Source organism: Aricia agestis, chromosome 19, assembly GCF_905147365.1.
Source record: "Aricia agestis chromosome 19, ilAriAges1.1, whole genome shotgun sequence".
In the NCBI taxonomy this organism is placed as follows: domain Eukaryota; kingdom Metazoa; phylum Arthropoda; class Insecta; order Lepidoptera; family Lycaenidae; genus Aricia; species Aricia agestis.
In genome coordinates this window covers 1,150,142-1,171,719 of record NC_056424.1, presented here as the reverse complement: position 1 = coordinate 1,171,719, position 21,578 = coordinate 1,150,142, and the positions used below count along the sequence as shown (strand labels likewise).

General features: G+C 37.8%; 5 protein-coding genes across 9 annotated transcripts in view; 3 read left to right on the top strand and 2 right to left on the bottom strand.

Annotated features, from left to right (window-relative positions):
* The window catches only part of LOC121736719 (lysosomal alpha-mannosidase-like), a 24,962-nt gene extending 23,663 nt beyond the window's left edge, over positions 1-1,299 (top strand). Inside the window, exon 19 of the mRNA XM_042128102.1 lies at positions 537-1,299. Within this exon, the coding sequence (XP_041984036.1) occupies positions 537-1,282 (746 nt within the window). The 3' untranslated portion in view covers positions 1,283-1,299. The remainder of the gene's footprint in view (positions 1-536) is intronic.
* LOC121736590 (partner of xrn-2 protein 1-like) overlaps positions 1-15,794 on the bottom strand; it is a 25,737-nt gene extending 9,943 nt beyond the window's left edge. Inside the window, exons 1-3 of one of the 3 annotated variants that reach the window (XM_042127897.1) lie at positions 4,175-4,276; positions 3,752-3,924; positions 2,801-2,953 (exon numbers count right to left, since the gene is read on the bottom strand). In XM_042127897.1, the coding sequence (XP_041983831.1) occupies positions 2,803-2,953; positions 3,752-3,915 (315 nt within the window). In that variant the 5' untranslated portion in view covers positions 3,916-3,924; positions 4,175-4,276 and the 3' untranslated portion in view covers positions 2,801-2,802. Of the gene's footprint in view, positions 1-2,796; positions 2,954-3,751; positions 3,925-4,174; positions 4,277-15,787 lie in introns of those variants that run through there. The other 2 variants (XM_042127898.1, XM_042127896.1) reach the window with 2 other exon arrangements.
* LOC121736551 lies at positions 4,726-8,505 on the top strand. 2 transcript variants are annotated; one of them, XM_042127830.1, is made up of 2 exons: positions 4,726-4,780; positions 4,945-8,505. In XM_042127830.1, the coding sequence occupies exon 2, from the start codon at positions 4,985-4,987 to the stop codon at positions 6,773-6,775; it is 1,791 nt and encodes a 596-aa protein (XP_041983764.1). In that variant the 5' UTR covers positions 4,726-4,780; positions 4,945-4,984; the 3' UTR covers positions 6,776-8,505. The 2 variants fall into 2 exon arrangements, with proteins under 2 accessions (XP_041983764.1, XP_041983763.1); XM_042127829.1 differs by lacking the exon at positions 4,726-4,780 and adding an exon at positions 4,814-4,869.
* On the bottom strand, positions 8,606-9,721 carry LOC121736573. The gene has a single exon (XM_042127860.1). It carries the CDS (start codon positions 9,555-9,557, stop codon positions 8,625-8,627), a length of 933 nt encoding a protein of 310 aa, XP_041983794.1. The 5' UTR covers positions 9,558-9,721; the 3' UTR covers positions 8,606-8,624.
* The window catches only part of LOC121736535 (lysosomal alpha-mannosidase-like), a 25,297-nt gene continuing 13,898 nt past the window's right edge, over positions 10,180-21,578 (top strand). The window contains exons 1-8 of one of the 2 annotated variants that reach the window (XM_042127796.1): positions 10,180-10,262; positions 13,793-13,878; positions 16,123-16,225; positions 16,918-16,999; positions 18,175-18,360; positions 18,882-19,087; positions 19,774-19,910; positions 20,837-20,970. In XM_042127796.1, the coding sequence (XP_041983730.1) occupies positions 13,804-13,878; positions 16,123-16,225; positions 16,918-16,999; positions 18,175-18,360; positions 18,882-19,087; positions 19,774-19,910; positions 20,837-20,970 (923 nt within the window). In that variant the 5' untranslated portion in view covers positions 10,180-10,262; positions 13,793-13,803. The remainder of the gene's footprint in view (positions 10,263-13,792; positions 13,879-16,122; positions 16,226-16,917; positions 17,000-18,174; positions 18,361-18,881; positions 19,088-19,773; positions 19,911-20,836; positions 20,971-21,578) is intronic. The other variant, XM_042127797.1, reaches the window with a different exon arrangement.

Here is a 21,578-nt window from a genome sequence, read left to right as displayed (position 1 = left end):
CCGGCGTGAAACAGCGCTTGCGCTGTGTTTCGCCGAGTGAGTGAGTTTACCGGAGGCCCAATCCCCTACCCTATTCCCTTCCCTACCCTCAACTATTCCCTTCCCTTCCCTACCCTCCCCTATTACCCTATTCCCTCTTAAAAGGCCGGCAACGCACTTGCAGCTCTTCTGATGCTGCGAGTGTACATGGGCGACGGAAGTTGCTTTCCATCAGGTGACCCGTTTGCTCGTTTGCCCCCTTATTTCATAAAAAAAAAAAAAAAATTATGTACCTCGCCGATTAAAATCGGTGCGGTACATATTGTATAAAAAAATATTTTTGATTTCCTAAACACGTTGCCTATTTGCTGCTGCGGAACCCTTCATGGGCGATTCCAACTCGCACTTGGCCGCTTTTTTACGTTAGGGACCCCCCCTTATCAAAGCTATATATACGCCAGTGCTATAAGCACCAACTACTACTAGGTATTATCAATTAATATATAACTCTTTCACATTTAATAGGATTACATATATTTTGTTAAATAACATTTCAGGCAACATCTACCCAGTGACCTCTCGTATATACATCGACGACACCAACAACAACATGCGCTTTTCCATCTTCAACGATCGACCTCAAGGCGGCACCTCTCTCCACGATGGCTCGGTGGACGTCCTGCTCCAAAGACGAATACTAACCGATGATGCCGGGTTCCAAGCCTACCTTAACGTCACTAATGTAGTCCGTGGAACCCACTACTTATACCTAACTAAAGCAGACTACAAGCCAAATAGAATCTTCGAGAAGAAACTGGTCAAAGAAATAGAATTACACCCTCTAAAGTTTATAGCACAGAATATAAGTAAAGAAAAGTGGATGACCATGCAGACTGAATATAGTGCTTTAAAAACTAAATTACCAGTAGGTGTCCATGTGTTAACAATACAAGAATGGGATGAAAACACTTTGCTGCTGCGTTTAGAGAATTATTTAGAGAAATCTGACGCACTCAAAAGTGGTACGAAACATGTTAACATAAAAGATTTGTTTGTCAACATAAAAATTAATAAAATAAGGGAGACCATGCTGGCTGGACACATATGGCTGGAAGATTGGCAGCCACTACAATGGCAGTTAAAGAATAACTTTTTCAAGAACTTCAATGAGTATTATGCCAACAGTACTGTAGAATATATTAAGTCTGAGGACTTAAAGCCCGTTGAACAGGTTGATTTGGACAAAGGTATAACGCTGACACCACAGCAGATACGAACATTTGTTGTTTGGTATGAGGTCTAAATTGGACTTTAGCATAAACTCCCTTGCTAATAAAAATAATTTTAAATTCACAATGTGTATACTGATATAGATGCAGAGTGTTTTGTTTAGCCCGGGCGCGCACCCAGGTCGCGGCGGCCATCGAAAGTATGGTGTGGTCGCATGTCGCGTGGCGGCCAGGTGCGCGTAGTCTATGGCGGTTTCATATTAAGGTATCGGTCACACCATACTTTCGATGGCCGCCGCGACCTGGCCGCTAGTGCGCGCCTGGGCTTAATGTTTAATATATCAGACAAGGGCAAAACCACAGACATAGATCGAGATAGATACCTACTGTGACGTACCGATGATAATAAATGTATCCATTATCAAGGCCAACGTTTCTATTTGAATTTATTTAGTTCATTACGGCACTTTTAGGCATTTAGGCATTTTTAAAATTCCGATTGACGTCCGATTCCGATAGCAGACTAAAGAATAGACTTTCGAAAGACGAGCATTGCTCGTCGTTTGGGAATATCGCGTTGGCACGCGATGTACTATCAGAGAAGTTAATTCCTATGCAAATCGGGGACCTAAGCAGTTTAAATAAAATAAATAAATAAAAAATGTTTTATTTCTGAGTAAATTTGAATCAAATTTTTTCAGAAAGTCTACCTGATGCCTACCACCGGTTCGGGAACTACCCCGGCGAGAAGAACCGGCGTAAGAAACTCGCACGGGTTCCACTTTTTACCAAAAAAGTGAGAGAAAAATTATTCTTTTAAAATAAAGTTTACAATTTTGTAACTTAATATTATATACAATGTCAACATACATAATTGTAAGTCATAATATAATAATGTAGAAGTAGCCTTGCAAGAAGCCATCCTACTCCCAAGATGTGCCATCTTCTATGAAATCATTGACCTTATAATAAGCTTTGGCACACAAACGCTCTTTGACTACTTTTTTAAATTTATTTTTGTTTGGTTGCGTTACGTCAAACCCAGCTGACAGATCACAATTAACATTGAATTGACATATTCGACCAAATAACGTTGGTCTATCAATTGCATAGGAATCAACTTCCTCGATGGTACATACACATGCGATCTATCTTGATCTATGTCTGTGGGCAAAACAGAGAAAACACATCAAAAATGTAATAAAAAGTTTTATTTTTATGAGAACCTATAAATACAATCATGTTTATTTTAATAATAATTTATTGCTTATTAGTAAACTTGAGCTGCGATTGTATATCAAATAAAAATAATAATGAATTATGTTATAATAAAAATTATAAATCTATTTTTGTGAATGTATGTCATTCCTTTTTATTTTTTTGCATTTCATATTGATTTATTATTTCTGGTCTCTATCACTTGCCTATTGCACTTTATCATGGACGTGATCAGCAATACATTTGTATATTCACACAAGAATCCATGAATTATATTATGTGCTCTGTCTTGGGTATTTAACTTTACAACCCAATGCTTATCGCTCCTATTTTTATCAGACCCTAAATTTAATGAATTTATTATAGTAATATAGGTCTACTTAGTAAAAGTTCTTTTAGCCTTCTGTTCTGCAGCGTCACTGGCTTGGACAAAGGTGCGCTTTAGTTTATTCTTCCTGCTGTCGCGGTATTTGGCACTCACACTTTCAGCCAACTTGGCTATCCTCTTCATGGTCTCTTGAGGGTATCTGTAAACATTATGAAATAAAAACTTTAGAAAATATGCAGTAGTTTCATTACATACTATGATTTTACTAATTCAGTCTAGTTGTACACCCAATCTTTATCTTCCTTTTGGCTTTGCTGTAGAGGGGTAAAGTGGTAGTTAGTATGATGAACAATTTTTGTCCTTGTGATTCAAGAGACTTTTCTAATGTATGAGAGAAAGACATAACATTGTATAACTATAACACTAATGTCTGACATTAGTAAGGGGGGCATTACATTATCATTTATATTGGATCATTTATATGATCATATATAGGATCCAATATATATGATCATTTGATCATATCTGCATATTACATTATCTTATTTCATTGATCCTATTTTACATCATTTGTGGTTTCAATAGCCAATGGAGAGCGCTAACGCTGACAGGTATTGACGGCAGGGTTACTAGATCTCAGAGAATTCGATTTGTCAAAAGACATCGTCATTTTTAATATGGCTTGTTTTTTATTTCAGCAAGATTATCCAAGTATATAATTAGAAAAATAATTACATTACATTATTTGAAACATAAACGAACAAGAAATTAAAAACTCTTTTTTATATTAAATAACTGCCAACACCTATTTCTATGACCGTATTGGATCCAATCTCTCAGTAAATGTCAAAAATCTATGATCAAGGAAGAAATGAATCATATGTTTATATTACATTATCCAATATAATTGACTCAATGATCTCGGATCCAATATATATGATAATCTAATAGATAATATAATAAGGAAAGTAAGTAAATATAGCAACACCAATCTCACCTGCAGCCAAGGAACTCAATGTTGGTGAACAGCTGTGCTAGCGTGATGAGCTCCTGCTCCTCAAAGTTGTCCTTGTGCTCGATCATGAACATCTTGCGCACCTCCCACTGCTCGTCCGACTCGTGCTCGGAGCGGAGAGACTCCACGTCAATTGGCTGTTTCATTTTTGTGTGCTGAAAAGGATGGTAGTAATTAAGCATTAGAATGGAGCTATTCTGAAATAGATAACTGCTTGTCACACACCAAATACAAAATGTACATCGGAGGTGTATAAACCTAGAGAGGACTACGGTACTAAGGCGTAAGCTTTTATAAACACAAATATATCCGATAATAAAAAGTTATAACCTCAAACTTTTTAGAAAAAAATTGTATACGAATTCATGGATTTGTAGATTATAAATAATCTTATTTATGTATTACCTAAAAATATTGTTTTACAAGCACTGATTTCAGTATTTATTTCTCAATTTTAGAGTACCTATTTAAAATTTTTGGCTTTGTTGACAAAAACACAAATAAAACATATGTATTTGACATTTAGTTTTCTTCTTTCTTTCGGATCAGTATTGCAATGACATAAAAATAAAATAAGACATTTCTTGCAAGGTCATCACGACTCACGTCATCATAATTCACCCAAATAATATCTAAAAAAAGACTGAGGTATATTTTACGGCAAAACATGATTTACCTCATTAATTACGAAACAACCAAATTTTTGATATATTTTTCATTTTTCTTGTTAAATATCTATTTACTTTTTGATAACAACTCATTGCATTATTTTATAAAAAGAAATACATTTTACAACTGTTCTTGATTGATTCGGCCTTCACTATCATTCATTAAATAGAGAAAACATAGAAATGGCTGTATGGGCAACGCTCCTTTTGCCTGTTTGCCTGTCCCGACCGGGATGAATAAAAAAAAAAATGTCTATGGTGAAAAATAAAATGTCAATAGTTCTGTGACCTCGTTGCACTTAACAGGCTGAGATTTGGGTACTTTTGATTTTTTTTAATGAAGGTAATTATAGTTTTTTACTTTATAATTACAAATCTTATGTCTTGTGTAATGTTTGCCTCTTGAAATTAGTTTGAAAACGACTTTTTTGGGTAGCGTGTTCATTTATCTTTGTTGTGATTTATTGACCGAGATTTCTTTGTTTACATCTCTCTTTGTTCTTGCAGCCAGCAATAACCAGTCGTGAATGAAGAAAATATATAGAAAATGGCGTTCGCGATACGTCGAATGTTCTCCAACATAACGTACTTTAAAAAGACTGAAAATCCCTCGAACAATGATACGCCCGACGTGGACCCACCGTCCCGAGCCTCCAACGAGGAGCCCATCATGATCAACTACGATCACGCCGAGCCCGACTCCACCTCCCGCCACAGCAGAAGCCTCAAATTACCTGAATCTTTGAAGAATTACGCTGCGAAAAAGGGGTCGCTCTCCGACACCGATATACTGAACATAAATGTGGAATTCAAGCCTCGAGAGAAGAGGAAGAAGTGCAAAAAGTTGAAAGTGGACATCAAGAAGGCGAGCCACTCCATGGACCGCCTGAACAATCAGGAGAATACCCCCAAACACATCCTATTAGAATGTAAGTCCTCTGAAATTTTTACCGAGAAATTCAAAGGTTTCGACTTTGATAAATCTTTCGATCTCTATGAGTCCACATCGGAGGAGCACATCTCGTTGTTTGATGACGAGCTGGGATCGTTTTCGGAGCAATCCGACTCCGAAATGTCTGTGCCTTCCAAATTGCCTGTGAAAATGTGTAGAAAAGTTGAGATCACAGACAGTAAATCCAATCTGGATTTAAGTCAGCTCGTCCCGTCAGTAACTCCAGAGTCCTTTGGAGATATAGTAGTGGAAAGAAGTGAGGAGGAATATCTCAAACTGTTCCAAGGTTACATGCTAAAATTTGAGGAGCTCGAGAGTTATACAAAAAAGTTGTTAAACGATTTCCAATTTTACATTGATGTTGGTAAGGCTTTCGAAAAAATACCAGAACTACAAAAAAAGTCACAAAACAAAATTCCAAGCCGGTTAACTTCTAAGTCGGTGAGTCGGGCTAGCTCCTGGAATGTACTGAATGCAAACGAAGATGACGTAACTAGATGTAAGTTAAAGAAAAAATTACTGTCAATTAAGAATCGCATTGATGATTTCGTGCATGAAAATCTTAATAATAAAACGAAATCATTTTCCAATTCTACACACAACTACAGCCACAGACAAATCAGTCAAAAGAAGAAAATAAAGCATTACGATTTTCCCGACTTGAGGGATGCTATGATTGGGCTGTTTCATACTGATAATGAATCCAGTATCAATGAAACGCATCTCGATTTTGATGAATCTGACTGCCCCAATTGCCACTGCAAGTGCCATCAATATTCTTCATCTCAGTCTGACTCTGGTCTAACGTCCAAATCCCAGGACCAGTCTATTACATCCTCGATCGGTAACTTCAGTCTCGATTCCACGACACTCACGGCCTACTCCGAATCACTCGATCAAATCGTGAGCTACAACAGTTTTCGAGATACGAGCCTCTACAACACGTTACTGCAAAAGGCCGCGATCGAACGTATCACTTTCTACGTCCAAGTGCACAGCATACAACTCAAATGTGAAGTGTCTGAAATGGACCAAGAGAGAAATATATCGTTCCACTGTATTCCCTGTACATGCGTTGAGACTAACGAAAATGGGCTCCTTCGTCATATTCTGAGCCAGAATCACTGCGAAAAAATTCATTTTATTTATAAAACTGCGTATATCAAGAAATGTGTGGCTGCAGGCGTCGAAATTCAGCCCAGCACAATCTTGAATCCCATGACAATGTATCGGGACGACAACAAAATTGTTTGCTTTGGTGATGCTCTGTATGCATGTTCGTTATGTTTTGAAAATTTGATTATCGGAGAATCCGTGTTGATGGCCCACTGCTCCGACCCAGTGCATGTTGATCGTAGGGAGCGGTTGTCTGATATTATAGGTTAGGTTTGGGTTGTGCTAAAAGTAATGGTGCATGTCACAATATTATGTAACATTTTATTTTACTGCATGATTTGTTGTCAACAAATTACTATGCTTTACAAACTATTATTTTAAATTTTTTATAGTACTTTTATCTTCACAATCTTGACGATTTTTTTTTCTATTTACAATTTAATAACTTTCACATTTTTCCCTTTATACTAATGTTGTAATTGACTGACAGCTAATATGAAATAGTTATTTATTTTTTCCAAACTACATACCTCCCGAGGGGGGGATCAGTAGATCACTTCTTGGGTCACTTTTCTTATATTAGGTGCTCATATGTTTACACCACTTAAATGTGTTCAAAAACTATTCAGAATTTAGATTAGGATGCTTCTTAGTACTTGACTGTTTACAGTTCTCTTAATCCAATACATCAGGGTGATATATTAAGACTTAATTTTACATTTATTAACACATAGCAATAAGCATTAATATCTTTTATACTAATGTACTTACTTTATATAATATACAATTATATTATCTTGAAAAATTAAAAATAACAAAAAAATTACCATATTAATAATAAGGTAACATAACTTAATTGGTACGTAAGAACTTAATTAGAACTTGTTAAAACTAAAAAGAGATCTCACAATAAAATCAATAAGACTGATTTTGGAATCCCATTGTTTGTGTAATAAATTAATAAGTCAGTGTTTTGTATAACAATTGTAAAATTCTTATACAGGATTAATTGTCTTATTTCAGTGTATTAAATAGAAAACTTAAGTCTGCCATCCCCGATCCCGCCTATGTTAGTGTGTATTCAGTAGTATTGTAAGTTATAGTGTTCATAAAATAAGGAATGAAGTTTTGTATAAGTGTACTATGTATTGTATAGGGTAGCCAGATAGCATTATTTCTTAAAATTTCTAATCTCTTTCTTCCAATTTAGCAATAGTAATTATAGGATAAGTACTATTACAGAATTCCAAGATCTTTTTCAAGAAGAAGTGAAAATTACTATTTCCTGTACTGTTTTACACTTTTCTGGCAACCCTATTAACAATATACATTCCATGATTTTTTAATATCTTAATATTATTAGGAACTATTTAACTCTAGCGTAAGCACACAATGTATGAAGTACATATTTTTAGAAAACACTTCAGAGTTTAAAAAACAAAATTGTAATTCTAAAATAGACCTTACAACCTCAAAAAATTGCTCCAAACTTTTACATATTTTCTTATGCAATTTTCGCAATACTATACAAGAATTTGTGTACCAAATTCTGTGATTCCCGTGTGTTCAACTATTTTTTCAATGAACTGACCGATGTGATTACTTCTTTGTAGATTTAATTCTGATCTCTGTGTTGCCAGTTTTCCGCATATTTGTATAGGTGCTTAGTTTTTCAAATTATAATAATCTGTGTTATGTGTACTAAAACTATTGTCTTACTAAAAAGATTTCTTGAACTGTGATACTAAAAAAATGTGATCAAAAACTGTTATTTATTTTACATTTTATTGTCTGTAAATAGTCCTGGGCCCCGGCTGGTTGTTGAACTTTTTAGCTAAGCATGCTCGAGTAGTTTGATCAAGTTGAGTAGATCAAAACCTCTGAAGGATTTGTAAAATGCATGGATACATTTCTTTATGATGGTCACACTACTTGAGAATGTCTGGAGTTATGAACCTTGCAAATCACAAATTCACCAAAATAAATGTGTGCAGTTTGGACTTAAGTGTTTTATTTTTATTGGGTAACTATCTTTTATTTTATAATGCATTCGATATTCTTTAACATTTGACAGGTCAAATAAAATAAGTATTTGGATATAATTTTTTATTTAAACATTTTATTTTATTTGACTTAAAGCATTAATACATGGTCTTTTGAAGGCTGACCTATGTGCCTCCACAAGTTTCTCCAGGACAACTAAGTTACTCGTGCATTTACTGTTTTGTATATAAGTTAATAGAAAGCGTCCATAGTTCTTGTCAGTGGAACAAACATCACTCAGTTGAGTTAACTTTTTTAAAATGTAATTTTGTATGTTCTCATCTTTGTGACACTCTTTATAAGTTATGAATATTGTGTACAAATTATGTAAAAACATTTCATTTGATATGTCATAATCTGCTATACTCGTTATGAAGGAATTTTGCTCCTTCAAATCTAAAGTAGACACAAATTCCTGTAATATATTGCTCGGAAAATCTTTTTCATTTAGTAATATCAATAGAAGATTTCCAAATTGCTCACCATGGCATTCTTTAGCCTTCACTAATATATCCAAAGAAAACCAAGTGTGCTCCTTTTTAAAATACACTGGTAGAAAATATTTATAAAAACTTTCTAAGAATTCCTTCTTTACATCTTTAGTAGAAAATATGTGATTGCAAAGTTTCTGTAATGATACCGGTGATAAATTGCTTATTAGTAGATTGTATACACTTTTGTCTCGCAAACACATTTCAACTATTTTATCAAAATGTGCCAATGGATCAGCATCCACAACTTCTTCGAAGAAGTCCATCTGTTGCTGTTCTACGGCATTGGTAGCCACAGCATTTTCTGTTTCTGGTGAATCTGGTATTTCGTTTACTTCCATAAGTTCTATCGATTGTGTATCTACTTGTGCTCGCGTAGTCTCGTCAGTAACAGGTTGTAATATTTTGAACTTTTGTATCCACTTGTTCTGATTATCATACTGTGCGGCTGCTAAACAGCGCTCTAACTGAGTCTTGGAGGAGGCAGAAAACTGCCAGATATTTGAGGCATTTATCATTTTAGCTTTGCTAACACCACAGACGTTAGAAATTATGAAAACACGAAGAACATTTATTTCTCAATTTAATCATGCGATGCAGGTTATCTAAACAATTTTTATAATTACGTTCTTTGCCAAAAATATAATATTTAACATTAAAATTAAATGATTTTCACTAATTTTCAGAAATACAATAATTGTAAACAAAAACAAATTACAAATCTTCTACGTGAACTGTCAAAAACTCGTGTCAAAAGTCAAAACTTCAAAAGTTGACAACTGTAAAAAAAAAATAGCGGCAAAAAACTATATGTATAGGTACCGAGAATTTATATTCCTATTCATAAATCATAACTATTATCGATAAATCTTTTCTGAGAAATATAACGCCCTACCTAACCTGATCTTTCGTCCTTTGAATAGCAGGTACCTACTATGCGAGAAAAAATATCTTTCTTCTCACTAATTCTCGTCATCTTGTTGTTTCATCACAACATAGTCCACAAACAGCTCTATTTGTTTGTAATAAAGTTCAAATTAGATAAATTTATAGATTGTCACATTATCTAGTCACTGGACTGTGTCACATCTGTCTACTCTGACTGTGTCTTGTGGACTGTGGTTGTGAGTAAATAATTCATTTCATTTCATTCCGTTGGGTCGAGCGATACAATATTAGTTCCGTGATTGATCAATACCTATAATTGTTGAAGACAGATCTAGGTAAGTCATTTTATCATTTACAAACGTAGCTATGGACTAAATAGATACAGGCTACACTTGAACTTAATTTAATCAAGGGCTAAATTTTTGCAGAATTTAATTAGATTATGACCATTTAAACTAGCGATCTAGGCTCCTAAGGTCCTAACTCCTGAGTATAAACCAGTAGATATTTTATGGAATAGCAAAGAAAAAAAAAACCAAAACGCAAAACTATTATTTTTCCTATAACATAATATGATTATTATTTGAACTTAATACATTATGCGATATGCGAAGCGAAGCTATAATAAAAATAAAATAAAACGAATTGCCCGCACATGTAAGGGCGGGTCCACAAATTACGTCCTTTAGGTACGCTAGAAATATAGTCAGAAATATTTGTCTGTCAAATGGCTTTCACAACGTATCAGACAACGACAAGAGGGATAAGTGTACGCGTAGAGCAGCGGTTCTCAAACTTTTTTGGTAGCGGAACCTTTTTAAGAAATGACATTTAATTTGACGGACCCAAAAAAAAAATGTTTTGTCGCCATGCTGTTGTTGTCTGTTGGTATTTCTATTTTCGGTAAATATTCCGTATCGCGCCACCAGCGATTTTGAGGCCGTTTTTTTTTACAGTCGCGTTTTAATCTGTAAACATCAGAACTAGTATTGTTATGATGGCGCATGACTATTTCTGGCAAAAGAAATTCGACGGAGCCCCGCTACGCGGGGCTCCTATTTCTGGATGTTGTGCCTACCTAACCTACTTTTAGACTTTCTGGATTGTGTATGTTTTTGTTTTGGCGAGGGGCTGAGCCCCCCGAGCCCTCGTTTGTGGATAATAACAATCTACTCTTACAAATACATATTTCGGGTAGTCTAAACTACCCGTGCTCAGTCTTCGGTTCCACAAAAAAAGTTACTTAAAAGTTAGTTATAATTTACAACTTTGTGTTTAAATAGGACCGGTGAAAGCTAGGTGTAAGATTTAAAATAATTTAAAGTGTTAGCTTCACGTCTAGAATACTTAAGCCCTAACCTAAATAAGGGTTTCCGCGTAGAGGCTAAGATGTCAGGTCTCAGGAGCGCGCGCCCGCGGCCTTCTTTTTTGCGCCTAAACGGCTTTTACAAAGTGGGACTTCGTTATTGTTGCTCTCCGTATACTTACATGTCGTTGATCGTTCAATTTATGAACAGCATTGGGTTGGGGACGGTACTCTAAGCCCGGCCGCACATTATCCGAATTCTGATCAGAAACCACTCAGAAACAGTTGAATTTCGCCGGACCGCCACCCCGCACACTATCCGAAATATCCTTCCGGCGAGTTCGAGCTCACTCGGCTCAGTTCAAAATGTAAGAGACAGCGCGGACGTTCAACTGTTTCGTATCAGAAATTTCGGACAATGCATGTGCGGCCGGGCTAAAGCCGCTATCCCCAATCCGCGGCCCGCCGGGACTTTATTTGTGGCCCGCGAGATGTTAAACAATTTTGAAATTCACGCCCACCGGCAAAATAACGTAAAGTCTACATGATAGTCGTTAAATTTTTACCCCTTTAAATCGTTAATTTTGAAGAATGTTATTTTTTAACACTAAAAAATTTTTGTTGCGGCCCGCGACACCAAGACCAAAACATGTTTGTGGCCCGCATGAAAAAAAAGTTGGTGACCACTGCTCTAAAGCGTCAAAGGAGTCAGGGCCCAGGGGTCATCAAATGGCGGAACTAATTGGTGACCCCTGCAAATTGCAAGATCATCATGGGTCGCAGTGACGTCAGAGGCGGCTCAGGGCTACAATGACCTGCCTTCAGAAAAAGAACTTAGATGGGAAATTCCCTACGACTTTATGCCCGTATTTATAAACAGCTTTCAATCTCCTACTTAATAACAACCTTAACTAGTTCGCTCTCAGCGTCTTACATAGTCTTTAGTTGTGTCTGACTCTGGGTCTGGACTCAACTATAAAAAATTATAAAATGCAATTTTTACGAGTTAGCAGCTATTAGCTAAATCGCCTTAAATGCATAATATAGGGTCTTCCACACATTACGTCACAAAGTTGCGGGCAGCTCTGTCAATGTTCGAAAAAGCAAAATATACAACAACAACATAATAATAATAAACAACTTATTTAAACTATCTTGTCATTTAGCTAATCAGCAAAGAATTTTTCAAACATTAATTGTCTGATATTGCTTGTGAAATTAAAAACCAATTAGACTCGGTTTAACAAACCCTTATCGGCGTTTAAACATTTTCCTGGCAGATAAACACGCACTTAACCTAAATAAACAAGAAACAAATCTTACAACATCGTTTGTCCCAACTCCCAGCTATAGGGTTAAAAGCCAGAGTATATTTTGACGTTTTTGGGATTCTCGTAATAACCCACCACACCAGTTTCCGTGACGGTGGCCGGTTTCATTGAAACCAGGCCAGTTGCAGAGGAGTAATTTTATAATGCCCAGGTGTGTGCGCAGTACACAAGAGCACTCTCTATTCCTTTACTCTCATAACCCAATGAGACGGACGACCGACGCAACTGGCGAGAGATGAGGGGCCGCGTGGATCATCTTACTTGTAAGACCATCAGGTGATCAGCCTGTATTGTCCTAACCAAACTTGGAAATAACTGGATTCCAACGCGGGAATCGAACCCACGACCTCCGAGTCAAGAGCGACGCTCTAAACCACTAGGCTAGGGATCACCAAATGGCGGACCGCGGTCCGCATCCGGACCACCGCGCGCCGACCGATTGTCTGCAGACCAAGCATTTTCTAAGATAAACTTCGTTTAAAATAAATTTCGTTCTCGGTTTACTGATGAACATCTCCAGGATTTAATGTCAATAGCTTGCACCAGTTTAACTCCAAGCAAGCAACAAAAATTGACGCTTTTCTCATTGATATTATGTAATTATAAATATTTTTTTTACAAAATATGCGGACCGCGATGGGTATTTCATTTCTTAAAATGGACCCCGAGCGAAACTAATTGGTGACCCCTGCAGTCTGCACTAGGCTGTACCACGGAGGCGTTCGTTTTTGTATGGTTTTTGGGATAAGTCCCTTTTGGCTATTTACTGACTATACTGGACACCTATAGTAACTTAAACCTAACATGATACAGGCATATACCTATACTTACATGAATTATTAAAATCCTGCTTGGAGGAAAATTAATCACCTACTTGATATAATATTGTTCTCTCAGCAGTTCATCGATTAATAGACTTCATTATAGGGTATTAAATGTGTATTAATTAAGAGACTTTAAAATTTTCCGTTCATAACTCGTTTTAAATGTATTCTAACCGAACCCATCACCCAGCCGATTTTTGTAAATATATATGGGCACTATCATCTTTTGAAAATATCTATCTACAGCCAAGATACAAACTCCTTCTTTTTTATTGCATAAGTCTAGTACTAGCCGCATGTGCACACAAACACCGTGCCGATTTGCGGTCGGTGGTGCTTGATTCGGCCGCCGAAAACTAATGCAATAGCCTAAAAGTTAACCATTTTACTTGGTGTTGTTTCAGCCTTCAGGAGCATGCTGTCCCTGCTCCTGCTGGTCGCGGCGGTGTCCGCCGTGCCGCTAGATCCACCTGAAAAGTGCGGATATGAGGTAAGAAATAAGATGATTAAAGTTACTAAATCGGAACAGAAATACGATTGAATAATAGTAATAACAGTTAGGTATAAAATGGGTTGTGTTATGCGTATAATAAATAAAACATTATATTGAAGGTGTGTAAATAAGTAAAATTGATCAAGTAGACACAGTGTCACTAAAATTATCAAGTTTTGTGACAGTGTGTCTACGAAATTATCAAGTTTTGTGACAGTGTGTCTACGAAATCATCAAGTTTTGTGACAGTGTGTCTACGAAATTATCAAGTTTTGTGACAGTGTCTACGAAATTGTCAAGTTTTGTGACAGTGTGTCTACGAAATTATCAAGTTTTGTGACAGTGTGTCTACGAAATTATCAAGTTTTTCACCAAACTTGCCAAGTCAAATAAAATGTTGAGGTCCAAAAGTTAATATTTTGGAAATACTTACATGTGGACAAAATATGAATCTTCTTCCTGAATCTTTAGGTGGGAATAGAATTAGACGGTGCCCACATTGTCTACTGTCCATTAATGCTCATCGTCAAGAAAGTCTAAAACGCTGTTTATGGATTGAGTGGATAGTAAAAAAGTCCTCTCTGGTTCTGTATCGTACATTTGTGAGTTAATCACTGAGTTAGTAACGAAACGGAGGAGTGAGCAACGGAAAGTCTCACTTTTGTATGCAAGTGAATACAAAAAGTGGCACTTTCCGTTACTCACCCCTCCGTACGATACAGAATCGGCCAGCAGATGGAATAATAGATATTTTACACCGATTTTTTTGTCCTCTTCAACCAAGATGTGTTGAGCTGATGATGATAATGGATCTCTGTATCAGAGGGGAAAGGTCGTATGATAACAACGATAGCATTACAGAAATGTCACATAACAATTTAGTACTTGTGTTTGTCAGTTTACAACCGTAGCCCGCGCAAAACTTTAAGAATGCTCGCCCAAATGAAAGGGGAATGCGTAGCATTTGATGGTAGGGTACAAGGAGTGAAAAAAAAAACGATTTAGATACCAATTTCTTACCTTTTCTTTCATCAAAAAGTTTTGTCATCTTTTATCAAAAGGCGTGTTAGTTACGTACGCTATTTATATCTCATCGTATAATTTTATTTAGGTACTTCAAATTACAAGCAAACATATTTCAAGATGTCGATAACGCAGCAACAAACAGTAATCTTGACCGTCGGCTGATAATATGGTCGAGCAGAGATTATGACGTCACATGATTGCTGAGATATCAGATGATGAGCTTGACAGCAAAAATGACTGGATGAAATACCCCCATCCCTTATTGACGTACCTACCTTTAGGGGGATATTAGATTATCATATATATTGTATCCGAGATCATTGAGTCAATTATATTGGATAATGATGAAAATTCATTTCTTCCTTGATCATAGATTTTTGACTTTTGCTGAGAGATTGGATCCAATACGGTCATAGAAAATCGTGTTGCCAGTTATTTAATATAAAAAAGAGTTTTTAATTTCTTGTTCGTTAATATGTTTCAAATAATGTAATGTAATTATTTTTCTAATTATATACATGGATAATCTTGCTGAAATAACAAAAAACAAGCCATATTAAAAATGACGATGTCTTTTGACAAATCGAATTCTCTGAGATCTAGTAACCCTGACGTCAATATACTTACCTGTCAGCGTTAGCGCTCTCCATTGGCTATTGAAACCACATATGACGTAAAATAGTATCAATGAAATATATGATAATGTAATATGCAGATATGATCAAATTATCATATATATTGGATCCTATATATGATCATAGAAATGATCCAATATAAATGATAATGTCCCCCCTAATACATGGACATCTCTTAATTTAGAGTTGACAATTACCATAAAATCTACTACTGTTGAGAATACAAACTAATAGTTATTTTTGACTACAGCAAAAACTAGTGTATTTGTATAGATACAGGCTTTACTGTCACAAAATTTCAAGCGATTTGGCATACCTAGTAACATTCTTCATTCTATTTTACAAATATCTATAATTTGAATTTTAAAGGGGAAAATTTCCGCCACTCATCACCACGACCCAGTAGCGGCGTTAGGGGAGCGACGCTAGACGACCGCCCAGGGCGCCGGATAAAAAATGGCGCTAAAAACAAAACTGTCAGCACCAGCAGCAGGGTCCTCTGAGAAGAAATTTCGCAGAGGACACAGATTGCTAAACAGTTAATACGTAATCCCTATTCTCTCAAGTTCGTCTGTTGCAGAGCTGCACGCAGGCCGAGGCAGGCGTGCTCAACGTGCACATAGTGCCGCACACGCACGACGACGTCGGCTGGCTCAAGACCGTCGACCAGTACTACTACGGCAGTGAGTATCAGACTCTAGAGTTCTAGACCATCAGTGGGTCGTTCAGTTCTCAGGGTACTCGTAAGAGGCTCTAGTACTCAAGGCCATCATCACTAGTAGGGTGCACGCAGCGCGTCTGTTACAGAGCTACTATGGCAGTGATTATATGACCCCTACATTTTGGGCTAGATTCTAGAAGCCCTGCTACAATTTTGACAGGACACATCAGAATGGATAACTAGAATCCTCATATCAACCGCATCGAAACCAAACCGAAGTTGAAACGCAACCAAAACAGAGTTGAACCTGAATTAAAACATTGGACAAATGCGCGATTGGTCTTCTGCCTTTGCATACACCGTCGACGTGCATTGGTTCTCCTTACACGTTCGTTTTCAATCGCTTGTACCTATTTGTCTGCTTGTTTGATTCATGAGTCAACGTGGAGAAGTTCATTACTGCTTCTCACTCGTACAAAATTAGGTACATTATTTAATTATTATTCTTACGCGATAGTTCAAGCACGATAGACCCACACTTTTGAGCGCTTGTGAAAGAGTTAGAGGTGGCTTTTTTTTCAATTGTTATGCGGCAGCTGGCTGCCGCTTGGTGATTGATGGGTTATGGCTTTGGGTCATGCACCGCGATATTGTGACTTTAACCTTTTTTTTATTTAATTATGGGTAACGATAAAATTCTACTCATCTTTCCAGGCCGGAACAACATCCAGAAGGCTGGTGTCCAGTACATCATTGACTCCGTGGTCAAGGAGCTATGGGAGGACCCCAAGAGGAGGTAAATTTAAAGTTTACGTGATTCTAGATGATGATAGGTGATACCATAATTTGCGTAACGCTTGCTCACCTTTGTGGCTGATCAGTAGCGGCGTTAGGGGGGAGGGCGACGCTGAGTGACCGCCTAGGGCGCCGGATAAAAAGGGGCGCCGTTCTAACGCTTCGAGACCCCGACAGGGGCGCTGTTAGTGCTAAAACCGACACTGTGGCTGACAGTTTGATTTGAACCATAAAGTATACCTAGCGGAATAGAGCAACAATCTCGAGCTGTCAAACGTAACCAAAATTGGTTTTCATCTGTGTGAAAAATATGTGTACGTATACACTTACACAAGCATGATTGAACATGAATTCTATGAGACTGAATTGTCAACGTGCGGCACGTGCCGACTGGACGTCAAAAAAGAGTGCTGCTGTCATGTAGGTATCACACGTCTCTTTTTACCACGCAGTGTTACTGATAGTGACATCTCTCTTGCTCAAGCCTTTGTTTCCTATTCCGCTAGGTAAGTATATTAACTTTATGGTTTGAACGCAGTACAAGAGGCTTTCACTTCAAAAATTAAGACAGTATTACTTATTTAGCCTTTGATATTATGGTAATTGTTATTTACGTTGGTATTATGTAAGATGACCGTTGATGGCGGTCTGCTGACGCCATGGATCTATTATTAAATCGCTGAACACCAAGTTGTAACTAGAATATGCTAATGTTTCCCTTGATGTATTGATGACTATTGAAATCCATATCGTGATTTACAATATGATATACTTACAAGAACATTTCCGTCAGGCCACAAAGATATATATTATAGTACGCTGTATGAGACTGTTTACTCAATCCTTTACAAATAAGAATGTATATTATATGTTATTGTCTTTATCTCAGTGTCATGGTTTAAGCTTTTCTCTATACCTAGCGACCCAACTTTACATATTATTCAGTAGCGGCGTATGGGGGGGACGCTGGGTGACCGCCCAGGGCGCCGGGTAAAAAGGGGTGACGCCTTTTTTTAGCACTAAATAGTGATAAAACCGGCACAGTACATTTTGAACTTTATGTTTAGAAAAAAATGCACTTCTTGTACGTCGACAATAAACACCATTTTCTAAAACTTCCCCTTACCCAAAGTCCTATAAAACATCTATCTTTCAATAATCTTCTGTCTCCTCCAGATTCATGTACGTGGAAACCGCTTTCTTCTGGAAGTGGTGGACGCGGCAGTCGGACGACGTGAGGCACAAAGTCCATACCCTGGTGCGGCAGGGTCGGCTGCAGTTCGTGGGCGGCGCTTGGAGCATGAACGACGAGGCCGCCTCGCACTACCAGAGCACTGTGGACCAGTTTACTTGGGGACTGAGGTAAGACCACATAACCGTTAGCGACGACGGCGCTACTGCGGTGCTAAAGCGGTGGCACTGTAGACTCGACGAAAAGAGTATTTTGCTAATAGTCGTAATAATTTAAATATTTTGGAGTAATGTAGGTCTGTGCTTAAATATTAGAACAACAAGTATGCGTTAGACTTAAGTAACCTTTTAAATTACTATGAATAAAAATTTGGAATCCAAAACTGGGACCTTAGAAAAAGGAGAAGAAAAAATATATAATATTTCTCTTACACTCTTATGACTTGTTTGTGCACCAAAGAGGACTTTGTATGCCTACTGCATAGCCTACTGTGACAAAGTTATTTTGCGCTAATTTAAAATAAATAATAATTATTTGATAATAGAATTTGAATATTGTGAAATGTGAATTACAAAACGAACACTTTTAAGTCAATTCCATACATTTTTATCGTCGATTCTACAAAGAAGCGATAAAGAAAAGGTTGTGGCTAAAGGGCATGGAACATCATTGAAACATTTACTCTTTCCAGGAAACTGAACGAGACGTTCGGCTCATGCGGCATGCCCCGCGTTGGCTGGCAGATTGATCCGTTCGGTCACTCCCGCGAGTTCGCCTCGCTGCTTGCCGCCATGGGCTACGACGGACTGTTCCTGGGCCGTATTGACTACCAAGATAAGAACGCCAGGCTCCACCAGAAGAGGATGGAGATGCTGTGGCGAGGGGACGATGATCTGGGTAAGTTAAATATTTACCAAAAAATTAGGAATAATTTACTATAGTGAAGCTACGGTTAAATGCAACATTTACAGCAAATACAGAGTACTATGAATTCTTTGGCTCATTTGATTAGCACCTGGTCAAATTATAATTATTACGATTTGCATGAAGTTTGTCCTTTTTTACATGGGCAAATGCTTTGCGCATCCCCGACAGATTGGGATATCGGCCGGAGTATGTGGGACTCTCCGTAGGATTTACCCACTAAAACCCCATGGTGCTCCACTCTCCGCTTAGGCATAGTTCCGGGCATGATCATGTATGAAGTTTGCCCTAACTCCTGCCGAGTACCAGATATATTAAGGGCCTGTTTCACCACTTCCTGATAAGTGACGAAAAGGCTATCCACCACTTAACTTGACAGATGAAGTATGGAGAATCTGTCAAAAAAGTTGTGAATAGCCTATTCGGTACTTTACTAGAAAGAGGTGAAACAGGCCCTTATGTTAAGTACTCACATACGGTTTTGCTCGATAGTTTTACTCCGAGTCGAAGGAAATGACATATTTGACAGATTTAATTCCATCGGAGCCGGCTCGAAGCGAGCGAGTGAGCAAAACTATCGAGCAAAACCGTATGTCAGTACTTAGCATTAAAGTCGGGGGCAAAATCCATTAATACGTTACATATTGTCGTCTCTGCAGGTAAACCGTCTGATATCTTCACCGGCGTGTTATACAACACGTACTCGCCGCCGCCGGGCTTCTGCTTCGACGTGCTGTGCAGCGACGAGCCCATCGTCGACGACCCCGACTCGCCCATGTACAACGTCGACGACCGAGTGAGTTGATGGTTCAGCTATGGACAGTGGGGCCTCGCTCTTGCAGGAGCCTTGCAAGGTAGTTTTTCGTGACAAAGGGCCTCGCAAAGACCTTCCGCCCGGGGCCTCGCAATGGGTAAGGCCGCCACTGGCTATGGCATACTCCGCAAAGATACTCTTGTGTCTACAAGCTAGTCTAGTTTCTATACTTTTTAATACGAGACGCAGACTAATTACTATAATAAAAGAAAATATGTTTTGGCAATAAATAAGAAAAAACACATCTTAAATTTTAGGCAACCTCGCGATACGTAGCGCTGTGCCACCTTAGGTAGGTATGCACTCGTTCTTAGATCACAGATTTTCATATATGTATACATTATTAACTAAGAAACACATGGGCGCACCGAGGGGGGCAGGGGGGGGCTGGATCATGTTGACGTTCCTACTAAGTATATTATCTAGTACTTTTATCTATAAAAATTAAAAATTGAGAACGAGTTTTTGCCATTTGTTTGCAATACAATATTTTTACAACTAAAAATTATTAATTTTTTATTCTTTATAAACACCTAGCTTATGAAAAATCTGATTTGCCCCCCCCTGGCCCAGAACCTGGGTGATTTGCCCCCCCCCCCCTGGCACCAGAACCTGGGTAATTTGCCCCCCCCTGGCCCAGAACCTGGGTACGCCCATGAAGAAACATAGACTTTATTTTATTATTAATTCGTCCCTTTTATTTAAATTATTAAATAAAGAAATTAAATATAAAACTACTTAATTTTGTTTAGATTTTCAAAAATTAACAGCTAGAACTTACTCTTTTGACGCAAAGCAACGCCATCTATCGCAGAATCCCTTGAATGTATTTTCTTTTGAATGACCGACACAATGCCTGTCTTGCCTAATGTCACATTTTTATCGTAATTCATTCTAAATTTCCAAAGGTTGACACGTTCTTGGCCATATGCCGTAACATGTCCGCGGGGTACAGAACCAAGAACATTCTGGTAACGATGGGAGAGGACTTTCAGTACCAGGACGCGGCCATGTGGTACAAGAATCTGGATAAACTCATCACGTGAGTGGCATGGAAGGCATGATAACATGCATCCACGCATGCTATGTGACAGTCAAAGTTGTGAATGGATGCATGCTATTGCGAAGGCTGCATTATCTTTGTTTATGTGCCTGTCATGCTACGCACGTATTTGATTACAAGTTACAAAAAAAACAATACTATATCGGTGGTTAAAACTTTCTTGGATATCTAAGAAATCGCTCATCTCACAATAATAGGGTCATCCAAAAACAATAGGGAATATTACGCAAAAGTCAGAGCAGAGGCCAGAGGGTGCTACTAACTACCTACGTACAGTAAATAATCCGACCTAAATCCGTCTAGAATATTGACAGAATCGTTGTCAAACGTCGAACAAAACTTTTTGTTTACTGTCTATGCTGGTAGACATCCGTCTATCTAGCGTGAAAAAATTGCAGTAATATCGTCAGCTATTATGAAACATTAGCCCATTTGGTCATATAGGCGATGTATAGACGCTCACTTATACCATTATACGACAACTTTTATAGCCAATGGCTATGTAAAAAGCGTGCTCACAGCACTTATATAGCAATTTTGTGCTACATGAGATATTACGTGAAGGTTTCTCATCGAAAGATTATGTC

What these genes read in the sequence shown, in the direction of transcription:
- LOC121736551 (XM_042127830.1), top strand. Translation starts at nt 4,985, where the DNA reads ATGGCGTTCGCGATACGTCGAATGTTCTCCAACATAACGTACTTTAAA.
- LOC121736573 (XM_042127860.1), bottom strand. Translation starts at nt 9,557, where the DNA reads ATGATAAATGCCTCAAATATCTGGCAGTTTTCTGCCTCCTCCAAGACT.